General features: G+C 43.6%; 1 protein-coding gene across 1 annotated transcript in view; it reads right to left on the bottom strand.

The window, feature by feature from the left end:
- LOC126355632 (cGMP-specific 3',5'-cyclic phosphodiesterase) overlaps positions 1 to 25,100 on the bottom strand; it is a gene marked incomplete at its 3' end in the record, with an annotated part of 1,336,169 nt that overhangs the window by 16,323 nt on the left and 1,294,746 nt on the right. The window contains exons 21-23 of the mRNA XM_050005998.1: positions 21,190 to 21,335; positions 9,278 to 9,361; positions 9,044 to 9,194 (exon numbers count right to left, since the gene is read on the bottom strand). Of these exons, the coding sequence (XP_049861955.1) occupies positions 9,044 to 9,194; positions 9,278 to 9,361; positions 21,190 to 21,335 (381 nt within the window). The remainder of the gene's footprint in view (positions 1 to 9,043; positions 9,195 to 9,277; positions 9,362 to 21,189; positions 21,336 to 25,100) is intronic.

The raw sequence follows: 25,100 nt of genomic DNA, 5'->3' as shown, positions 1-25,100 counted from the left end.
AATGAATGGGTCTCTAGCGAAAGCTGCATTTAATGTCACCTATGAAGTTTTGGCCATGCTGAGACCTTAGAATGCTACTATTTGGATTACAATTATCTGTCATTGGAGACTATAAAAAACTGCACCCAAATTAAAATTTTTCTTGTATTACCAGAAAATTTCTTTTACGGCCAACAACAGCCTTCTTTGTCAGTAAATAAGGGAATATAGTAATGACAGTATCTTATGCATTAATAGATAAAAGCAGGAGAAGAAACATCTTTGCCGATCTTCATCTACATCTACATCTACATCCATACTCCACAAGCCACCTGACGGTGTGTGGCGGAGGGTATCAGGCTCGTATTGTTCGTGGAAAGAAAGATTTCGGTATGCCTCTGTATGGGCTCTAATCTCTCTGATTTTATCCTCATAGTCTCTTCGCGAGATATACGTAGGAGGGAGCAATATACTGCTTGACTCCTCGGTGAAGGTATGTTCTCGAAACTTCAACAAAAGCCCGTACCGAGCTACTGAGCGTCTCTCTTGCAGGGTATTCCACTGGAGTTTATGTATCATCTCCGTAACGCTATCGCGATCACTAAATAATACTGTAACGAAGCGCGCTGCCCTCCGTTGGATCTTCTCTATCTCTTTTATCAACCTTATCCGGTACGGATCCCACACCGGTGAGCAGTATTCAATCAGTGGGCGAACAAGATTACTGTAACCTACTTACTTTGTTTTCAGACTGCATTCCCTTAGGATTCTTTCAATGAATATCAGTCTGCCATCTACTTTACCGACGATTAATTTTATATGGTCATTCAATTTTAAATCAAACTTAATGCCTACTCCCAGATAATTTATGAAATTAACTGCTTCCAGTTGCTGACTTGCTATGTTGTAGCTAAAAGATAAACGATCTTTCTTTCTATGTATTCGCAGCACATTACACCTGTCTACATTGAGATTCAATTGCCATTCCCTGCACCATGCATCAATTCGTTGCAGATCCTCCTGCATTTCAGTACAATTTTCCGTTGTTACAACCTGTCGATATACTACAGCATCATCCGCAAAAAGCCTCAGTGAACTTCCGCTGTTGTCCAAAAGGTCATTTATATATACTGTGAATAGCAACGGTCCTACGACACTCCCCTGCGGCACACCTGAAGTCACTCTTGCTTCGGAAGACTTCTCTCCACTGAGAATGACATGTGGCGTTCTGCTCTCTAGGAATTCTTCAATGCAATCACACGATTGGTCTTATTGTCCATATGCTCTTACTTTGTTTATTAAACCACTGTGGAGAACTGTATCAAACGCCATGCGGAAGTCAAGAAACACTGCATCTACCTGGGAACCCGTGTCTATGGCCCTCTGAGTCTCGTGGACGATTAGCGCGAGCTGGGTTTCACACGATCATCTTTTTTGAAACCCATGCTGTTTCCTACAGAGTAGATTTCTAGTCTCCAGAAAAGTCATTTTACTCGAACATAATACGTGTTTCAAAATTCTACAACTGATCGACGTTAGAGATATAGGTCTATAGTTCTGCACATCTGTTAGACGTCCTTTCTTGAAAACGGGAATGACCTGTACCCTTTTCCAACCTTTTGGAACGCTACGCTCGTCTAGAGACCTACGGTACACCGCCGCAAAAAGGGGGGCAAGTTCATTCACGTACTCTGCGTAAAATCGAACTGGTATTCCATCAGGTCCAGCGGCCTTTCCTCTTTTGAGTTATTTTAATTGTTTTGCTGTCCCTCTGTCATCTATTTCGATAATTACGGTTTTGTCATCTGTGCGACAACGTACCATAGTAGTAACTAATGAGAGGAGCGTGCTGATCTGGATGACAGACCTGACATCTCGGATACATCTATGAAATAGCTGAACAGGTTTGTACTTATTTCCTGCAAACAGAGTGCTGTGTACTGAAATTTTGTGTACTGTGAAATTTCAAATAAATACTAGCAAGTTAAAGACTCTAGAAATAGATAATAGCGGCTTCACTCACTCACAAACGCACCCCCCGCCCCTCACACACACACATAGTTCCATACGCCTTGTGTTCCTCTTTAGTGTTGCAGTAAACCAGGCCTGACCAAACAGAGCTCCTGCCACGCTACGCTCCTCCCTGGCCCTCCAAGCGCACTGGTGATGGGGCCTGAGGGGTCAGGCGGGACAGGAAGAGGGCAGTGGAGGCTGCAGCAGCCTGGCGCCACTTGAGCAAAGCATTAAGCCGGGTTCACACAGTATCGCCACTGCTAATGGCGAACTGCAGTTGCTTTGTAGTTGCATGTGTGAGAGAAGAGAACCACTTGTATGAATATGAAGAACTCAGATGGCAACCCAGTTCTAAGCAAAGAAGGGAAGGGAGAAAGGTGGAAGGAGTATATAGAGGGTTTATACAAGGGCGATGTACTTGAGAACAATATTATGGAAATGGAAGAGGATGTAGATGAAGACGAAATGGGAGATAAGATACTGCGTGAAGAGTTTGACAGAGCACTGAAAGACCTGAGTCGAAACAAGGCCCCCTGAGTAGACAACATTCCATTAGAACTACTGACGGCCTTGGGACAACCAGTCCTGACAAAACTCTACCATCTGGTGAGCAAGATGTACGAGACAGGAGAAATACCCTCAGACTTCAAGAAGAATATAATAATTCCAATCCCAAAGAAAGCAGGTGCTGTCAGATGTGAAAATTACCGAACTATCAGTTTAATAAGTTACAGCTGCAAAATACTAAAGCGAATTCTTTACAGACGAATGGAAAAACTGGTAGATGCGGACCTCGGGGAGGATCAGTTTGGATTCCGTAGAAATGTTGGAACACGTGAGGCAATACTGACCTTACGACTTATCTTAGAAGAAAGATTAAGAAAAGGCAAACCTACGTTTCTAGCATTTGTAGACTTGGAAAAAGCTTTTGACAATGTTGACTGGAATACTCTCTTTCAAATTCTGAAGGTGGCAGGGGTAACATACAGGGAGCGAAACGCTATTTACAATTTGTACAGAAACCAGATGGCACTTATAAGAGTAGAGAGGCATGAAAGGGAAGCAGTGGTTGGGAAAGGAGTGAGACAGGGTTGTAGCTTCTCCCCGATGTTATTCAATCTGTATACTGAGCAAGCAGTAAAGGAAACAAAAGAAAAATTCGGAGTAGGTATTAAAATTCATGGAGAAGAAGTAAAAACTTCGAGGTTCGCCGATGACATTGTAATTCTGTCAGAGACGGCAAAGGACCTGGAAGAGCAGTTGAACGGAATGGACAGTGTCTTGAAAGGAGGATATAAGATGAACATCAACAAAAGCAAAACGAGGATAATGTAATGTAGTCAAATTAAATAGGGTGATGCTGAGGGAATTAGATTAGGAAATGAGACAATTAAAGTAGTAAAGGAGTTTTGCTATTTAGGAAGTCATTAACTGATGATGGTCGAAGTAGAGAGGATATAAAATGTAGACTGACAATGGCAAGGAAAGCGTTTCTGAAGAAGAGAAATTTGTTAACATCGAATATAGATTTAAGTGTCAGGAAGTCGTTTCTGAAAGTATTTGTATGGAAGTGAAACATGGACTATAACTAGTTTGGACAAGAAGAGAATAGAAGCTTTCGAAATGTGGTGCTACAGAAGAATGCTGAAGATAAGGTGGATAGATCACGTAATTAATGAGGAGGTATTGAATAGGATTGGGGAGGAGAGAAGTTTGTGGCACAACTTGACTAGAAGAAGGGATCGGTTGGTAGGACATGTCCTGAGGCATCAAGGGATCACCAATTTAGCATTGGAGGGCAGCGTGGAGGGTAAAAATCGTAGAGGGAGACCAAGAGATGAATACACTAAGCAGATTCAGAAGGATGTAGGTTGCAGTAGGTACTGGGAGATGAAGAAGCTTGCACAGGACAGAGTAGCATGGAGAGCTGCATCAAACCAGTCTCAGGACTGAAGACAACAACAACAACAACAACAACAAAATTAAAAATTCGAAACATTCGAAATGCTTACATGAGTGTACATAAAAAGGTACTGAAATCACTTAAGAGTGGTGCGTCTACAGACGGTAGTTATAAACCCAGCCTTGCTTGGTCTGAAGCTGCAGACCGGTTCTTAAAACACGTAGTCGAGACAAAAGAGACGAGTAACAGTTTGGTAAGTAATATTTTGCATTTATTATGTTTCCTAAACATATTATTTAGTAATACGTACAGCCGTTTAAACAGCTGAGACAGGTGACGCCATTTTGCAAACTGCGCAATTACGAAGAATTTGTGGCATCCTGTGTGAACGGTAGCTCACAGCGCCACTTCAGAATGACTTGACTTGCGGCGATACTTTCGTTGCGTGTGTGAACGCTGCTTTAAGCACTTTGCTGACGATGCTACTTGCATTAAATCAGATTTACATTGTGCATTAGAAATGCTGTGGCGTCTACACACTAGTCTAAAAAATAAAAAGCGGAAAAGCCACACTGTCAATGCTGAATGGGGAGTGTCTTACTTTTCATACCGTTTAGGGGTCATGCAAAGTGTTTAATATACCATTGCCGTATTATGGGCTGGTAAGACACTTACTGGGCCGTCATTACAACATCAGAAAATACGACACACTTCTCTTCTGACGAATGAGAGTGAATTAGGGAGAACCTGAGTTGAGGATAAGTAGAGTGTGGACAAATCTTTTGCGGTTAGCAGCATGTATTATCTGAATTCATTAGATGTCTTAATCCAAGTGCAGAATCATTTGCTAACGTGTGGCGGGAAACGTTGATGCCATCAAACATAAAGCAATCCCATGGAAAACCCAGCTTCGAATTCGAGACATGGAACATTTTCCATAATTCAAGGCAGTCGCTTGTGTTCCAGGGCATGACTGACTACGTTGTAGTAGTTGAAATATTTGATCATGATTTCTCAACGAGATTCCAAGACATTGCACTACTGAAGACAGATTGCGATTTATTTTGACTGCTAATATAACTCATTACTTCCCACTTGAGCGGATAGGCGTACTTTGTAGCATCAGCTCAACGCTCTGTTTGTCCAGTCCAAGTACTTACAAGATTTCTGTAAACTGTCATCCCAAAAGCAAAATCCTCGACTGCACAGAGATGCTGTGACAGTTATTTCAATTTTTGGTTAAATACATGTGTGGGAACTTTTTTCCTGTTATGAAATTGATAATCTCCTGCCAGGGTTTAGGTTTGACAGATTTTAATCTCCATAACTCTGTGTGTTTGTATCATCATACTCCTAGATATATTACATATTATCAAATCAAAATGCGTACAAATTTATGGATATCAGAACTTTGTGTTAAATGCGTGTATGTTAAGCTTTTTGTAGCTCTGCTCACTATATTAGCACTAGCACTTCTTTAATCAAGCAATAAAAGTTATTGCTTTGGCAGAAAGATAAAAAGTTGAACATAATCACACATTATAAATGAAATGATAATTAAATCAAGACCCTAAGTTGCCGACAGGTGTTGATATACATCAACGGGGACAGTTGAAATTGTGTGCCCCGACTGGGATTCGAACCCGGGATTTCGTGATTACGTGGCACACACACTATCCATCTGACCACCGAGAGCACAGAGGATAGTGCGACTGCAGCGATTTATCCATTGCACGCTCCCCGTGAGACCCACATTCCCAACTTAATGTCCACTCACTACATTCGTAGTGCTCCTCCCCATTACACTCATTACTCGCGGCAGACAATGTCTGAAAGAACAGATACCATCTTCATATAGTCAAGGCTAACCGGCCATTGACCTTCTTCTGTGCGGATGCACACGCATTGCCCGAACTCTTACGGGACTCAGTAAGATTGTCTGCCGCGAGTAACGAGTGTAATGGGCAGAGGCACTACGAATGTAGTGCGTGGACGTTAAGTTGGGAGTATGGGTCACACGGGGAGCGTGCAAGGGATAAGTCCCTGCAGTCGCACTATTCTCTGTGCCCTTGGTGGCTCAGATGGATAGAGAGCGTGTGACATGTAAGCAGGAGATCCCGGGTTCGAGTCCCGGTCGGGGCACACACTTTCAACTGTCCCCATTGACGCATATCAACGCCTGTCGGCAGCTTAGGGTCTTGATTTATCATTTCATTCTAGAGAGCTTCACGTGATAAAAGTCTGTTAATAAAGGTACGCTGCAATTTTCACTCTAAGAAGTAATTGCACTGTGTTGCAGACACGTCTTCCTAAGTTTCCTTCAGCACACGGCCTTCTCCCTCACACACTTGCTCGGAATAGCGCAGTGGAGGGGAAAGCCGGCGTGGTGGAGTGCATATTTTGGCCATACCTGGTCTGGATCGATAGAAGCTTAAAGTGGAAACATAAAAAATAAAAACAGTAGGAGACTAAAACAATTTAATTTTCTTGTGCTTAAAAGTATTTTCCACGTATCGAATGTCTAGAAATAATGTTACTATATTTTATATAGGTCACTATCACTGTCTGTTGTCTTAACTCCTGACCTTCAGAAAACGGGAAAATTCAATTTTTATGGCGAAAAAGGTGAACAAATTTAGTAAAGCACAAAAATGAAGAACTTTTATGGGGTTCTTGCAGGAACACTTTTACACTCATGTTACTAAACTTTGACTTAATTTTCAGCTGATAATAAAATGTTATAAGACAAAATGCAATATAGAAAGTAATAACATAAGATGTAAAATACTACGAATGTGAAGGATGTATATGATTGACAGAAGACTTGACATTTCCGGTATTAAACTGGCTGCACGTACGAAGAAAAATTGGGAATGCTCAAAAATTAAAATGTTGGTTAACAATGTATCTTATAGTGCTATGTACATATTATCTAAATACTGAAAGTCCGGGGCTCAAAATCTCAGTTAGTACTGTAGTAAAAAAAGTTTTTATTCATGCAGCACGTACGTTATAACGTCAATGAGGCAATTAGGCACACATTCTATAGATGTTAGGTTCTAAGGAATCAGGAAACAAATTGAACAACTGAGGAAGCTCAAGATTGTTTTCAGTGTAACAACCTTGCCTTACAATGTGTAAATTGTTTGCATTTGACAAATTTAAGTATAAACATAGTAAAGTAAACGACTTTGAACTAAGCAAGATGTCATCAATGTTAGCAATGAATTCATCCATATCTACATTTCTAGTTCGCAAGCCACCTTCCAGTACATGGTCAAAAGTACTTCTGCTATCCCTCGGTGAATAGCTCTATTCGTAATGATTTCAGAGCATTTTATTACGAGTGACGCGATGTCCGTATGCAGCAAGAAATAAACGAGGAGACTGATTCGTTGTCTGTATCCGGTGGGACTAAAGCTACGGAGTTTATAAGCGGAAGGTAGCTGTACTACGGTGAGAGCTGTCTTGGCTAACAAAAAATCTACGAAAATCTACGATCGGATAAATCGCTTTAAAAGTGTTCGGGTAGGAACATCGGAACTGCTTAGCGAAGGACTTGCGATAATTGTCGTGACAGATCTTATAGTAAAGCTGATAAGGAGAATATTAGGAATGCTTCGGTATTTGCAAGTATGCATGCATTTCTGAAACGTCACGAAGTTTTCCCTGTTGGGGTATCACGTCAGCTGACAGACGGACACGAACAAGAACGTCTGAAAATGCCGAAATGACACGTAAGACGTACTGAAAAGTCAGGAGAAGTCTTTCTCAGTTGTATAATAACTGTTGGTAAGATATAAGTCCATCACTACGAAAGAAAGAAAAATAGGTGCAGACTTATGTGGAAACATCTGTCTTTTCCTACAACATACGTCTTTTCATATAACAAAAACAGTGCTGATGGCAGTGTTTTGCGATGTAAATGGTCCACTGCTCATTCATTAGACTCCTAAAGGTCAAACAGTGAACAGTGGTAGCTACTGCGATATCTCAAATCCAAAAATCAAAACGAGGCGGAGAGAGAATCTTGTAAAGACGTAATTTTGCTTCAAAATAATGCCGGTCCTCAGGTAGTTGGAAAACAACCCACTGCACTCAAAAATCTTGGTTTTCTGCTCCTGAAGCACTCGTCACATTGTTGTGACCCAGCTCGGCGAAAGATACAATTGACAAATTTCTTGCGGCCGGAGTTTATGAAATCGGGTGCGAATGTGGAGTGGTGTATGTAGGCGAGACTGGGTGTACAATAAGCACAAGGTTAACTGAACACGAGAGATATATCCGCCTCAAACAAGACAACAAATCAGTAGTGGTAGAACACCAGGAACAGCGCAGGATGAAGATCGCAATTCGAGAGGCCCGCGTACTGGCGAAACAGCCGTTTAGTTCGAGGAGGAAGGTTAGAGAGGCTACAGAAATAGCCAAGCTACCCGACAATATGAATAGAGGAGACGGGTATCGATTTCCAGCGTCTTGACTGCCTACAGTGACAGCTTTGCGAAGGACACCTATCGCAGAGCAACAGGCGCGGGGCAGGCCACAGCAGCGGAGGGTACACAGAGCGCTGACGCGCCCTAGTCGATACTAGGCAGTTAGTAGACAGCGCTAAGCTGCAGTCGCCGTTCAGTTTCCTATTCTCCGATTTCCACCAATGGTAAGCAGTAAAGGAAGCTCCAATGGAAAACGCCTATTTCCGCCAATGACAACACGCAATGCAAAGACCAATAAAATGAACTCCTAATACCCCTTCCTCCTCACCCTCACATCCAACGACAGCACTCCTTCTTGGTATATAAGGAACCAAACTAGTGCTCATTCAGCAATTAGCAATACACCCTGAGGAAGGCGCATTGCAACCGTCGCCGAAACTTCGGAATTTTATAGATGACAATGCAGCCACCAACCCAGAAGAATTTTATTGACAGTGACAACGGCCGCGGAGGCCTACATTTACACAAGACCGAGGATGTTTGGCTACTTGTTGGCGGTAGGCTCTTCTACGCAGTCCCTGCTCTTGGGTGCATTCGAACCATTCTTTTCGGTTATCACAATGTTTAGAAACGTTAATGCATGCATAAAAATAACGTAATGAACTTGATTTCTGGAAATATATTGTTAAATATGTTATAGATGTTGTGTACTAACTTGAAAATTCCTCAACCGGCTTGTCGATGGTGTCGTGGTCGATCCAGGTGAGTCCCATCTCGACCTTCTCGGCGAGATCCTGCCAGTGCTGCCTGTTTTCCAGACAGCCGTCGTACAGTGGTTGTATCCACGGGAAGGTTTCAGACAGCACCTGTCGTTCGCAGGAAAGTATAGTGTCTCTTCAAGAGCAAGCAGAGAAAGAGCAAGTGAACATTGACTCGCAAACATAATTACCTTGTACAGTGGAAGACATATCACGTCTATGAATCCCACTTGCATCTGTGGCAATTCATCCTTTCTTTCTCTGTCCATCATTGCCTAAAACAGAAAGAAAGATATCTGGTTAAAGATAAAATTAAACAGAAATGTTTACAGCACCATCTCATAGCTATGCGCCATGACCTCTCTGAAAAATGGTTCAAATGGCTCTGAGTACTATGGGACTTAACATCTCAGGTCGTCACTCCCCTAGAACTTAGAACTACTTAACCCTAACTAATCTAAGGACACCACATACATCCATGCCCGAGGCAGGATTCGAACCTGCGACCGCAGCGGTCGCGCGGTTCCAGACTGAAGCGCCTTTAACCGCTTGGTCACACCGGCCGGCGATCTCTCTGACAGTTGGTTGATTAATAGTACCACAGGCAATGTGTAGGGGAACAGGGGATACAGCTGTCATTTTAATTTGTTGCGTTTAATACATATAACGCTTTCTCAACAAAACTGGTAGCAAAGCAGATAGAAGGGCTAGGAAATATCACAGGAGTGAGTCAACTTAGACAGAAGGGGCGGAGAAGAAGTAGTTGAAATTAATAAGAAATTTGTAGTGTCATAAGACAGAAGTGATGAGATATGGTTCCCTAAAAATAAATGAAGCGAAACAAAATGAATGATGAACATAGACGTTCGGGCTATTATGAGTTTTGCAAGTTCTCATGGAAAGCAGAATCTGGAGCCTGCACAAGGTTATGCGCTACTGTGTAGCAGTCAGTCCATTGACAATGACGGAGAAGACCTCTGCCGAAAGCTTGTGTGTTTAAAATACTTGACACGGATTTTAACCTGAACAGCCGACAGACTATACATTGATAAGTTAAATATACTGTTCTATTACTTTCTGTATTACTTGCTTTATCATTGTTATTATGAGGAGTGCCAAGTGCTGTACTGGAGTCAGCGAGAACTGTTAGCTGGAACAAGAAATTCAGCACCGACACTATTGATAGCACAGACATCTCAGTCTAGAACTTAACAAGAATTTAATGAATGGGACGAGTCTCAATTCTTTTTAACTGTTTTAATTTCATGAAACCTAAACACAGTAGCTTGTACGAACAACCGTCAGCTGTACAATTGAATGACGGCACTGAAGTTTTGTGCCACACTGGGATTCGAGACCTGATTTCCCGGTATACGCGAGCGGGCGTTTTAAACACTTTGGCTATCCGTGCACAACTCACGGCCAAACCCAAACTTCCATATGTCGTCGTTCCTGTGTCACAACTCGTAGTCGTACACATATTATGTAATTCCCGTGAAAGGGGAGGACATTTTAAGCGGGAGTTATTGGTTCGAGTCCCAGTCTGGCACGAATTTTCACTGTTGGGTTGGGGTTTATTTGGTGAGGATACCAAACTGTGAGGTCATCGGTCTCATCTGATTAGGGAAGGATGGGGGAGGAAGTCGGCCGAGCCCTTTCAAAGGAACCATCCCAGCATTTGCCTGAAGTGATTTAGGGAAATCACGGAAAACCTAAATCAGGACGGCCGTACGCGGGATTGAACCGTCGTCCTCCCGAATGTATCACAGACATGATACGTGAATTGGAGTGGCAGTCATTAAAACAAAGGCGTTTATCGTTACGATGGGATCTTCTCATGAACTTTCAATCACCAGTTTTCTCCTCCGATTGCGAAAACATTCTGTTGGCGCCCACCTACATAGGGAGAAATGATCAGCACAATAAAATAAGAGAAATCAGGGCTCGCCCGGGAAAATTTAAGTGCTCATTTTTCCCGCGTGCCGTTCGAGAGTGGAACGGTAGAGAGACAGCATGAGGGTGGTTCATTGAACCCACCGCCAGGCACTTTATTGTGAATAGCGGAGTAATCACGTAGAAGTGTATGTAGATGTAGTTGAATGCGAGTCCAGTGTAATAACCACTGCGCCCTCGCTCGGTAATTTTCACTGTCGTCATTCCTTTATACAGCTGATGGTTGTTCGTATTAGCAACTGCGAATACATTTCATATGTTTCATAACGGCTGTAGTCGCCACGGTGTGCGTTGCTTCGCACATGCGTCCATTTCCAAAGGAACATTATATCATGTTTCTTCAGAACACAGGTACTCCAGTATCCTACTTCAATTCCCTTCCAGCACTGAGAAAACGTATTTCAGCATCAGGGACTTTTGATTGGTGAACAAAAACTAACAGTGTAGTGCAGTCTTCCTGTACAGGCCCGCGTGGGTGACCGCTGCAGTGTGTTGTGAGGCTGGCTGTGATGGGTCAGGATGCCCACAGGTCACTGCTCTGGGGTGGCGGCACTTGCGAAGTGGGGAAGGGGTGGGGGTCAGGTGGAAATACACTACTAGCCAATAAAATTGTTACACCAAGAAGAAATGCAGATAATAAACGGGTATTCATTGGACAAATATACTACAACTGGCATGTGATTACATGTTCACGCAATTTGGGTGCATAGATCCTGAGAAATCAGTACGCAGAACAACCACTTCTGGTCGTAATAACGGCCTTGATACGCCTGGGCATTGAGTCAAACAGAGCTTGGATGGTGTGTACAGGTACAGCTGCCCATACAGCTTCAACACGATACCACAGTTCATCAAGAGTAGTCACTTGCGTATTGTGACGAGCCAGTTGCTTGGCCACCATTGAACACACGTTTTCAATTGGTGAGAGATCTGGAGATTGTGCTGTCCAGGGCAGCAGTCGAACATTTCCTGTATCCAGAAAGGCCCGTACAGGACCTGCAACATGCGGTCGTGCGTTATCCTGCTGAAATGTAGGGTTTCGCAGGGACTGAATGAAGGGTAGAGCCACGGGTCGTAACAAAACTGAAATGTAACGTCCACTGTTCAAAGTGCCGTCAGTGCGAACAAGAGGTGTCACGCCGGGTGATACGCCAGTATGGCGATGACGAATACACGCTTCCAAAGTGCGTTCACGGCGATGTCGCCAAACACGGATGCGGCCATCATGATGCTGTAAACAAAACCCGGATTCATCCGAAAAAATGACGTTTTGCCATTCGTGCACCCAGGCTCGTCGTTGAGTACACCATCGCAGGCGCTCCTGTCTGTGATGCAGCGTCAAGGGTAACCGTAGCGGTGGTCTCCGAGCTGATAGTCTGTGCTGCTGCAGACATCGTCGAACTGTTCGTGCAGATGGTTGTTGTCTTCCAAACGTCCCCATATGTTGACTCAGGGATCGAGACGTGCATGCTTGATCCGTTACAGCCATGCGGGTAAGATGCCTGTCATCTCGACTGCTAGTGATACGAGGCCGTTTGGATATAGCACGGCGTTCCGTATTACCCTCCTGAACCCACCGATTCCATATTCTGCTAACAGTCATTGGATCTCGACCGACGCGAGCAGCAACGTCGCGATACGATAAACCGCGATCGCGATAGGCTGCAATCTGACTTTCATCAAAGTCGGAAACGTGATGGTACGCATTTCTCGTTCTTACACGAGGTATCACAACAACTTTTCACCAGGCAACGCCGGTCAACTGCTGTTTGTGTATGAGAAATCGGTTGGAAACTTTCCTCATGTCAGCACGTTGTAGGTGTCACCACCGGCGCCAACCATGTGTGAATGTTCTGAAAAGCTAATCATTTGCATATCACAGCATCTTCTTCCTGTCTGTTAAATTTTGCGTCTGTAGCGCTTCATCTTCGTGGTGTAGCAATTTTAATGGCCAGTAGTGTAATATTTTCAAGTAATATTTTAATTCCATAGTAAGCTACACAGTCACGTGAGTAATGGAAGGCGATCAGTGACCTCTGTGATGGGGGGTGGTCTCAGCCAGCGGAAGCGCGCCGATGTCATCGAGGGCCTGTCGTATGGACAGTGTGTGCCGTCCACCCACAGTTAGTGGCTGCACCCGACAGAGGCATGTTGCCGTCAGCTTGACAGCCATAGTGCTGATGCAGGTCTGGGGCTGGGTATCGCATCATGGCTAGTGTACAGCACCTACAGCAGCTGGCTCATTTCCGCTGGTCTGCACGAAGTTAATCGGAGCAAACAGAACCAAACCACAGTCAATGCAACTTACGGAGGTGACGAGTGCCTGCACACAGTGACAGTGGACAGCGGCAGTGTGGCCCACAAACGGCGATGCTGGACGAGCAACTAGATAGTCCAGGCCCGAGTGTAGTCTACCGGGTTAGTGGCCAGCATCACAGGTGATAATTACCCAGCACTCAGACTGCTGGTGGGAAGGCACTAAGCCGGCAGCTTTCGGGCACAGTACTGGCACCAGTGTGCAGCCAGTGAAGACAGAAGAGTGTCGTGGTGGGAGATTGCTGACTGAGCTGGGCTCATAGACTGGCCTGAACCTCACCTCGTGCTGGCAGTTGGTGAAGGCCAAGGCTGAGTGTCTAAATTTAGCAAAATACTGCATAAGCAATCCAGGTCAACTACCATTTCTTGAAGTCGAGAAGTGAGGCCCAATCGTTAAGAAACCATGACGTCACTGTTCCAAGATTTCCACCGTGTCACTGACTTTACATTGATGGTTGTAGTATAAAGTGTAACAGTCTTGCAACGTGTCCTTTCAGAACCTCTAGGCGGCGACTTCCGCTATATCAGCCTACTGAATATGTCTTCTTGATCAAGGACACCAACCACTGAGTTTCTTGCACCATCCTCGCTATGGCTTCTTTTTGCTGAGACGGTCACAGGAGTGCATTGCATCGCCAAACTGGGTCACGACACAACACCCGTACCTTCTCTGGGAGATACGGTCCACTGGAAAATTCTTGACAGCATAACTCGTAGTTTGACATACAGGTACAATACATTTTCGTTCTCCTTATTCTAATTCAGCGTGAATCACAGCGCTGACTGGCTGTTCGATTACGATTTTCGAAGATTACCCCTGTCTGCTGGCAGCTGATAAGCTGTGAGTTCAAGTGAGCAACAGTTTCCTGCCTAAAGTAAATATAGATTACACGAAGCACAGTCAGAAACACAATGGTGCTGAAAACAGAGACACTCATTGATATGATTTTACTGCATCATTCATCACTGTATTGCTGTATATGGTGGAACATCTGCTCCACAGTAGTGTGTCCCTTCTCACCTGCAATTAGCCCACTGAACTTCCCTCGTTCCCGTAGACACTGATCCACAGAATCACAGTTTCACAAGTACAGAGAGCAATTGAAAATAATACCACAAAACTCCTTCTTCTTTTGAAATTCTCTTAACAAATCGTAATTTGAAGCAAAAGGTCCATCTTCATTGATCCTTCATGGTTGCATTCCTTTTCATCTATCCAGTAGGTTCCTAACTCACTGTTTTTGTGCGTTTTTCGGAACTTAGTCTCCGTAGCAAAAGTTTCCCTTGCGTTTTCCAGGATTCACACCACTAAAACTGTTCTCCTCTTACTTCAATGCTAATTACAGGCTGACTCCTTTCTGCAACGATATGCTTCTTTGTACCTTGTGGCAATATATGATGCGAACTGCATCTCAATTACTTTGCAAGCTTTTTAATTGATTTGTCTCTCATTACAGGTGCATCTTGCAACAGTGCGTCACTTCCCTCTGGTGGACCAATGTGTCCCTGAGTGAAGAATAGTTTTCACACGATGTTTTCTGTTATCGTCACTACATATTATGTTACAAGTATCACCAATTTTATGAATCTCTCGATCCTCATTCATACACTCCTGAAGGGATTTAGCTCTGTCGTCCCGACTATTAATCTTACAAGCACTTTTACTTTTTCTTCTCTCCCCCCTCTCCTCTTCTGAGGAAGCAGCTCCATCAAAGGAGGCGGCGAATCCGCGTCCGTACTACTTCATTACTCACAGAATTTGCAACACAATTAACATTATCAATAGCTTCCTGTGCGTCTGTCGCTGTATACGTAATAACATCGCCGCCTACGTTACTCTCTGCATGACACAACAATCACTGGCGCATGTACTTCCCTGTACATGACCATTGCCTATCCAGAAACACACCCATCCCAGTATCCTGTTCATAACATCCATTGTTTCCCAGTAGGGTGGATACCACGCCACCTAAATCAGTATGTTCCATATTTCCATACACACATTCATTCATCTCAGTACAGCACATTTATTTTGTTCTGGCTATATAGCTAACTCAGCTTCGGAATTTTCGCAAGATATAGGAGGTGGTAACCCACATTAGTTTCCTGAACTTCCACAATGTTACTACATTTTGCATCAATTAAAGTCACATTATTAACTACTTTCTCGTGACTATCCACTTTCGCTATATACTACCCTTTTCTAATCTCTCTAACCTAACATTTTTCATCCGTAGATCAACACTTTGTTCCTTGGGTCTAGCCCACCATCGTCATATATATTCGTTGCCACCTCCATATACGTGTCGATAGGTTTAACGTGGCTGACGGTAGTTGCACGTATTGTGGGAGTAGATAAACCGGGCACACTTCTGTTGTCTCTTGTAGCCTTCATTTGCTCATGCATGTTTGCACTGTCTGCCCTCAACTCGGCTAATTGAAGTAGTTAAGTCCTTAGTGTTTCTTAAAAGGTAACGCCCTATATTTTTCGACTCTTTCCCCTTGCCCACAGCAAGATACATTGCATCTACTACATGGTGCAATCCCACATATATATTTTTGCAATCCTCAGAACAGCACTTTAGTTTACTGTTCTCAAACTGCACCCAAAAACACAATTAAATCTCATCCTACTGCATGATGACACAGCGAGTTGCAGCTTGGGACATGGTCCCAGATCCAGCTGCAGACATCAGGTCCCACTTATAATACAACTTGTAGTGGCTGGGGTGGGTGACCCCTACAGTGAGTGGTGAGGTTGACTGTGAGAGGTCAGAATGCCTGCAGATCGCCATCATGAGCGTGGCTGCAGTGGTGTGGCGGTGGGTGTGTGATGGATGTCTGACGATCCACCATAAAATAATACTGTCAATCTATCTCTTAATTCAACAACAAGCTACACAGAGATGACGGTCCTGGAAGGTGGTCAGAGCCCTCTGTGACGCAGGCTGGCCTTAGCCTGCAGAATTATGTTGGTGCCAGCAACAGCACATCGAACAGACAGTGCGTGGAGTCCTTCCACAGGTCGTGGTGGCAGCTGGCGAAGATGTGCTGCTGTCAGTGCGACGGCCAGAGTGCTGATGTAGGTCCAGGGCTGAGTGGCGTCTGATGACAGTGCACACTAGCTGCTGGAACTAGCTCTTTCCTGCTGATCAGCATGGGACAGACGGAACCAAACCACTGTCACCAGCATAGATGAAGGCAACTTACGGTAGTCATGTGTACCTGAAACAGGACAATGGTGAACAACGGCAGTGTCTTCCCACACAGAGCGATGGCCGCTGGGCAGCCAGATGGCTATACTCGGACCACAGTGCTCCAGGGTAGGTGGGCAACAGCAGATGGTAGTGGCCCACCATGTGGCACTAAGTCGGCAGCATTCGAACTTAGCCCAGGCGGCGGCCTGCAGCTGGTGAAGGCAGAGTCTGGTGCTGGCGGCTTGCTGACTCATCTGGGCTTGTAGACAGGGCTGCAGCTCCCCCCTCTCCCCCCTCCCTTTCCAGCAGCTGGCGACGACTGCAAGTGAGTGTCTAAATGTGGTGCTATATGTGCAAGCCTGGTCAGCTATCGTTTCTGAAATGGTCGAGGCATGTGGCCCAACCATTGAACAACCATGACATCATTGCTCCTGTTTTTCCCACTGTGTCAGTAATTTCAAAGTTCTGGCGGTGCTGTAATGGTGCCACAATTTGTCTTTTCAGAATCCCTGGGCGGCGACTCCCATAGTGTCAGCGTGCTGAATGCATCTTCCTGTGTAACAAGAACCTGCCACTGATATTTCCTGCGCCATCGTTCCAGCGGTCTCCTTTTCATGTGACAGTCACAGGAGTCCACTGCTTTGCGGAACTGGGTTACGGCGCAACGTTCCTGAATATACGAACTTATAGAGAGTGGAACTGGTGGTTTAGTGTTTACTTTCATTGTCTTCTATAATATATAATCTATACAAAAGAGTTTGCACCTGTTACTGTCCTTCAAAGTAGTCACCAGCGTTGTGTAGAACCCGTTGCCCGCGATGTGGAAGGCGTAGTGTACCGTTAGCAGAGTCTGTTCTGTTGATGGTGCGAATGGAGCGGTCTACTGCCTGTCGAATCTCTGGAGCAGTTCTGAAGCGAATGCCACGACGTGGTTCCTTCATCTTCGGAATCAAATCAAAGTCACAAGGACTTAAATCCGGGGAATAAGGTGGATGGTACAGTACTTCCCAGCCTCATAGACCGAACAGAGCAGCCACAGCTTGCGCTGTATGCGACCGCGCATTTTCATGCAAAATGATGGGTGGGTCGTGCAGAAGGTGTCGCCGCTCCTTTCACAAAGATGATCGCAGGTGATGCTCCAAAAACGAACAGTAATACTGTGAGTTGACTGTCAGCCGTGGAGGTACGTAATGCGTTAGTGTCCCCTCAACAGTGTTTCCACTATTTAAGTTCCAACCTAGTGATGTGTTGATAGTGGCGTCTTTGTCGCCTTAAAGGTATTCTTGACTAACATCAGCTCACCACTTCCAATATCGACGGTAGCTAACGCTGTCGACCTGTACAGTGTTTATTTAAAGCAAACATGATTTGCATCCTCTTAGTTGCGCCATTGTTCAGATGGAGAAACACGCCTACCAACTTTCGTTTATGTGGAACAACTTCTTCTTGGTATTGCGATTTTTTTCCGTTAGTGTATGATATATTTATTTATTTATCCTTGTGATGAATGACTGATTATGTATCGTTGTCAAAGTAAATAGAGGAGTGTGAAAGTAGAAATAAAGGCAACTTTAAGGATATGACTCTTCACACGGCTCCTGCAAAGCCGAGTTACTGCTGTGTAGTCGACACATTAAATGACTGGCCACAGTGACGTTCAAAATTGTGAGACTTGTTGGAACACTGCAGTAGCATCGATGACGACATCAAATTCACGATGCAGATTGGAAAGGATGGTGCTCTGCCTTTCTTGACGTCCTCGTCTGCCGCGGTGTACACTGAAAACCATGTCACGTGTACTGGTGTCTGCACGCTTCCAGGCATCAGAACACAGTTCAAAATCGCTCTCTGTAAGGACTTCGTTTCACTGAGGTAGACATTTACCTCAAGAATTGAATAGGTTAGGGAGAGTCGTTCGTGAGAAAGGACACAACAAAAAACAAACATCATAAGTACTTCAGAAGGCTTTTGTAAGCAGAATAGCGCCGAGAAGCGGAGCCCTAAGCTTGGGTCCCTATCATTCTGTGGTTCAGTGACAGGGAAGATCACCCAGCTGTTGAGTAGCCGTAACTTCAACTCATCACGCCTGTCGCTCCTGGCGTTTGCAAAGTACTGTGTGAGCGTGGACAGTAGTACACTGGGTAGACTGTGGGCGCTGTAGGTGAGTGATGGATTGAACACGAATTGTGGGTGCGACAGTTCTATCCAGAAAAAGAGCAAGCAACTGGATATTGTTTGGAAATGGGGCATGAAGTTGCACTCAGGAACGTCTCCATATTTACGAGTGCAAATGATTCTGGGATAGTGTGGGATAGTGAGATTACTCAAAGTATAGAGATCAAAACATTCAGCATCAATAATAAAGTTGGCATGTGAGTAAAGCACAGAACCTGGCGATCACAAGATTAAAGCAGACCCAGGATGGAAATACTCTCTTATACGGTGGTGGCTTCAGCACCGCCGTCGTCACAGCCGGTGAGCTGCGCAATAAGTGCTGCAATGACGTGGCAGTGAGTCAGCACTTGATAATGGCCATAGAGTACTCAGCAGAAAGCTCGAGGGTGTAAAACCATTTTTTGTGACTACAGCTCTGACAAGGTTACACTTAGGATGCATACAAATTACGTTATGTAGAATTTACATTTTTATATTTACTTTACACTTAAAATTTGTCTGTAACTATTCTTATACAATATATCATTTCTGGAGTGAAGCTAACTTTTCAGTTTACTTTAATAAAAAACGGTTATCTTTCCTATACTCTATCTGTAGGGTGGTAGTCTGTTGTAAAATACGCTGTTTGCGTTCGTATGGTCCCTGTAACCCACACACAGCAAAAAAAGTTTTCCATCAGCTCGGTTCCGCGAGTTCCAGAACCTGTACAGAAGATTGGAATAGAGATCAACATAAGCATCATTTCTGCCGTTTTTATTGCTCATGAAAACCGCAGACTGCATGTTGTACGACCCATATCTTCAGAGGTGGTGGTCCAGATTGCTGTACACACCGGTACCTCTAATACCAAGTAGCACGTCCCCTTGCACTGATGCATGCCTGTATTCGTCGTGGCATACTATCCACGGCAATTCGGCGTGGTTCCCTCAGAGGTGGGTCACGTCGTCCATAAACAGCCCTTTTCAATCTATCCCAGGCATGTTCGATAGGGTTCACGTCTAGAGATAGTTCAAATGGCCCTGAGCACTATGAGACTTAACATCTGAGGCCTTCGGTCCCCTAGACTTAGAACTACTTAAACCTAACTAAGCTAAGGACATCACACACATCCATGCCAGAGGCAGGATTCGAACCTGCAACCGTAACAGCAGCGCGGTTCCGGACTGAAGCGCCTAGAACCACTCGACCACAGCGGGCGGCTCGTGTCTGGAGAACATGCTAGCCACTCTAGTCGAGCGATGTCGTTATCCTGAAGGAAGTCATTCACAAGATGTGCACAATGGGGACGCGAATTGTCGTCCATGAAGGCGAATGCTTTACTGCCGCTATGGTTGCACTATTGGTCGGAGGATGGTATTCACGTGTCGTACAGTTGTTATGGCGCCTTCCATGACCACCAGCGGCGTATGTCGGCCCCTCATAATGCCAATCCAAAACAGCAGGGAGCCTCCACCATGTGGACAGTGTGTCTAAGGCGTTGAGCATGACCGGGTTGCCTCCTAACACGTCTCTGACGATTGTCTCGTTGAAGGCATATGTCACACTCATCGGTGAAGAGAACGTGGTGCCAGTCATAAGCCGTCCATTCGGCATGTTCTTGGGCTCATCTGTACCACGCTGCATGGTGTGGTTGCAAAGATGGACCTCACCTTGGATGTTGGGAGTAAAGTTGCGCGTCATACAGCCTATTGCGCCCTGTTTGAGTCGTTGCACGATGTCCTGTGGCTGCTCGAAAAGCATTATTCAACATGGTGGCGTTGCTGTCAGGGTTCCTCCGAGCCATAATCCGTAGATAGCGGTCATCTACTGCAGTAGTAGCCCTTGGGCTGCCTGAGTGAGGCATGTCATTGACAGTTCCTGTCTCTCTATATCTCCTCCATGTCTAAATAACATCACTTTGGTTCACTCTGAGACACCTGGACAGTTCTCTTGTTGAGAGCCCTTCCTGTCACGAAGTAATAATGTGGATGTGATCGAATCGCGGTATTGACCATCTAGGCAAGGTTGAAGTATAGACAACACGAGCCGTGTACCTCCTACCTGATGGAACGACAGGAACTGATCGGCTCTCGGACCCCTCCGTCTAAAAGCGCTGCTCATGCATGGTTGTTTACACCTTTGGGTGGGTTTAGTGACGGCTCTGAACAGTCAGAGACTATGACTGATATAATACCCACAGTCAACGTCTATCTTCAGGAGTTCTGGGAACCGGGGCGACGCAAAACATTTTTTTGATGTGTGTATTATTATTAGTCTTTTACTACTGCTATTGTAATTATCTCTAGACCTGGAATTGTATTATTGGCAATATTTGCTTAATGGAGATTTGCCCTCTACTATGTATAAGAAAAATTATTCACATGTCATGTATAAACATTTCTGGACATAATAACACACACTATGCTTGTTTTATGACATTCGAGTACGGAGGGCGCAGGGGCGCTTGATTGGTCGCTACTCACGATGGGCTGCTGGTTGAGCTGCAGCTTCTCGAGGTCGCCCTGGTCGAAGAACTCGTCGGCCACCATCTTGGCGACCTTGTGCTGCACCTCCCACGGCTTGGCGATGGCGCTGACGTCGCACGCCGTCATCATCATGCCGCACAGCACTGCGCATGCGCAGTTTGGGTCAATCAGTTTACTTTCCGGCTTGGTTAAAGGACAACACATGCTCAGCTTTAAGGTCAGTGCGTGGCAAAGGGTCAGCGCCATTTGTTGCTCGTTTTTATTTAAACCTTATATACGATGCTGCCTTGGGAATCAAGTGAGCAGGCCTATGGTACACAAGTGCCTTACTTACTGTAGACTATTAAATAATTGTTCACGGTAGTGAGAGGACAGTACATAAGCTACTTCTCTTAAACTCTGCATACGACTTTACGATTTTATCGGCTTAAACTAAGGTAATGGCTTTGCTAGGAAGGGGACCAGTGACAAAAAATTGTTCAAATGGCTCTAAGCACCATGGGACTTAACATCTGAGCTCATCAGTCCCCTAGACTTAGAACTACTTAAACCTAACTAACCTAAGAACATCACCCATATCCATGCCGAAGGCAGGATTCGAACCCGCGACCGTAGTAGCAGTGCAGTTCCAGACTGAAGTGCCTAGAACCGCTCGGTCACAGCGGCCGGCAAATGAATGACAAAAAATATGGATCGATTAAAAATCATTGGATCAAGTTTTCTTTCCCACTACTTTGGCTGCAGAAAACTGTGAAGAAGACAAGCATATTAAAAATAAAAACCCACCTATTAGGATATATGTCATGTCTTGACTGACTGAGTCATCATTGTCCATCCGACAACTAGTTAGGACAGAAACTTGAGATTAATCTCGTATTGTAGGCATCGTCTAAGAGCGGACTTTTCGAAGTTCTACCTCTAATGGGGTGAAATAGGAGATGAAAGGTTTTTTTTAAAAAAAATATATCACTATTAGGGCAGTTTTGAAGGTAGACGTACGAGAATCGGTATTTGTATTCTCTGTCAGAAATAATGAAAAACGAGTTTCAACACTTTCGGAAACTTAATCGCTATGGGGGTGAAATAGTGGGGGTAAGTTTCTTTAAAATAAATCATTATTAAAGAACTGTTAAAGCAATTTTAAAGCTACATCTATGAACACTAGTATTTGGTCTCTTGGTTATAAGTACGAAAAATATGTGTTTCAGCCTGTAAAGAATTATTTCATTATGAAAGCATTTTTAAAGCTAAATATATGAAAATTTGAATTAGTCTTCTCGGATACCTGTTTTTGGAAATCGAACCGTATGGGGGTGAAACAGGGGATCAAAGTTTTTATGGAAATATTTCAAAATGCAAGCGTTTTTGAAGCTGAATCTATGATATTTTTGTGTTTTCCTCTTCCGTTAGAAATAAAAAATATACGTACCACTGTTTGTGCAAATTAAACCTCTAAGTAGTTGAAATAGTAGCTGAATTGTTTTATGAAAAAATTTCATTGTGAAATCATGTTTAAAGTTAAGGCTGCGAAAATTGGTTCTTTGGCTTCTCGGCTGCAAATTAGAAAATACGTATTTCGCTGTTTTTGCAAATTCATATCTTAAGGAACTGAAATAGGGCCACAAAAACTCACTGACTTGTAATCGCTCACCCCAAGGCTAATCATCGTACAGCCCAAACTGGTAAGGATAGAAACTTGAAAGTTGGAGAGGGTGTGGCTCTTATACTGTAGAAATCGTTTAAAAAGGGATTGCTCGAGTTCCTACTCCTAAAGGGATGAATTAGGGGATGAAAGGCTTTTTGAAAGTATGTCACTATTCAGGCAATTTTGGTGCTAGAACTACGAAAATTGGCTTTTGGTTTCTCAGTCAGAAACAAAAAATATATATGTTTCAGCATTTTTGGAAATTCAGTCGTTAAGGGGCTTAAATTGTGGGTGAAAGTTTTCTTGAAAATGAATCATTGTTAATGAACTACTGGAGCATTTTTAAGCTACATCTACGAAAACTAGTATTTGAATTTTTGTTTAGAAATAAAAAATATGTGTTTCAATGTTTTTTGGAAATTCAGTCACTTAAGGGAGTGAAGAGAGAAACGAGAAGTTTTATGAAATTCTTTCGTTATCAAATCATTACTAAATCTATGAACATTTATACTTAACTTCTGTTTTAGAAATAATGAAATACTTATTACACTGTTTCTAAAGATTCAACCCCTAAGAGGGTGAAATAGGAGGTGAAAATTTTTAAGAAAATTGTCTGTTGTATTCAAAATTTTTCAAAACCAAATCTATGAAAATTGGTATAAATTAGATATAAAGAAATACGTGTTATCGGTAAAGCCCATGATTCTATGGGCTTAATTAATATGAAAAGTTTATTAAGTGTTGCAGTTTGCGAAGAACATTCTATTAAATAAAAACAAACAAAGATCTGTGCAAACCATACAGTCATTCAAGTGAAGCAGCGGGCAGTAAACCAATCTATAAATATTACTAAATTAAAGTTCCGCACTAAATTTTTCTGTCTGTATGTTTGGGCTAATCTCAGGAACCATTGCTGGGATTATGACATAGAATGATTCGCGAGGAAGATTTGTGAATATAATTTGTAGTTGTACGAACGACTGATGTGTATTACACGTATTGTTATCTGTTCCATATTTAACAGGACTTTGTGGTGACATGTCGTAGCAATGAAGGAAGCTACGAACTGGCGCGATCTGGCGCTGAAAGCAGTAAACTAAACAGCTGCCACAACTCTAGAAAACAGCGAAGTCTGAGCAGAATATATATATATATATATATATATATATATATATATATATATATATATATATATATATATACCCACACGTAAGACGTTTGAGCGGAGAAGGTAAAAATCTGCCCATCGACACAGAGACAGAATCGGGTGTGAAATCAGTAGAGAGCAAAATATTACAAAATGAATGACAGAAAGACGGCCTGCTTGTGTCAGGCCAGCGGTCAAGATCCCAAGGAAAGCCTTCATTGGTCACCTCTGGGGTGAAGATCAGTTGGCACACCGAGGACAAGGTGGTGTGACCAAACAGCTTAATCTTGGCCTACGCCAAAATGAGTAGTAGAAGAGGAGTCAGAATGCAAAGGTAACTGGATTCGCTGGCAGCACTTTTCACAGTTTGCGCTTCCTTTTTATGTGACGTCCATGAAAATGTTGCAGTGGATGGGTATCTACCAAAGAACAACCTGAAAAACTGGGCATAATATGAAGAAACAAGCAGTCTTGGATGGAGTGTTAAAATTTTTTATTATTCCCCAATGACGCGTTTCACCTTCATTTAGGCTATTCAGACTGGTTGATATTTGGTAGCGATGGGTGCAGGGGATACCGTGCATAAAATATCCCAGCAGATATAAGTCCCTTGCCAAAACTTTAAAAACGCTGCACACAGTCCAGTGCAAACTAAATCAAACTACTGGAACAGAAAGGTGGGAAGCGCCAGTGGCTCACCATGCACCGGCAGCCGTGCGCCATGGAGCACACAGTGTAACGAGCACTTCCAGTCATGGTGGAAAAAAATTATAAATAAACAAAAAATATTTGCATGAGTAGGAATAAGATGGTAATGTCCATAATAACGGTAACATTAATAGTGTATACATATCCTATAAACTGACAAGTTGCACGTCATTTCGATAAAAGAATCGTTCAAATGATCTGTGGAACATTTGACAAAACTAACTAATTAATTCTGTAGAAACTATTACCAGGCGTGAATGAAACGGAAAAACACAGAAAAATCCTAGAACCGATTATGGTTTGAACCTGAGACTTTTGGATTTGTATTCTAAGACTTAACGAGCAATCTTCGGATATATCAATTGCTCTCTAACTCGCAACGGATTTTTGACGTATTTTATAGGTGAT

This window comes from Schistocerca gregaria, chromosome 3 (genome assembly GCF_023897955.1).
Source record: "Schistocerca gregaria isolate iqSchGreg1 chromosome 3, iqSchGreg1.2, whole genome shotgun sequence".
In the NCBI taxonomy this organism is placed as follows: Eukaryota; Metazoa; Arthropoda; class Insecta; order Orthoptera; family Acrididae; genus Schistocerca; species Schistocerca gregaria.
This window is presented reverse-complemented; position numbering and strand designations above follow the sequence as displayed.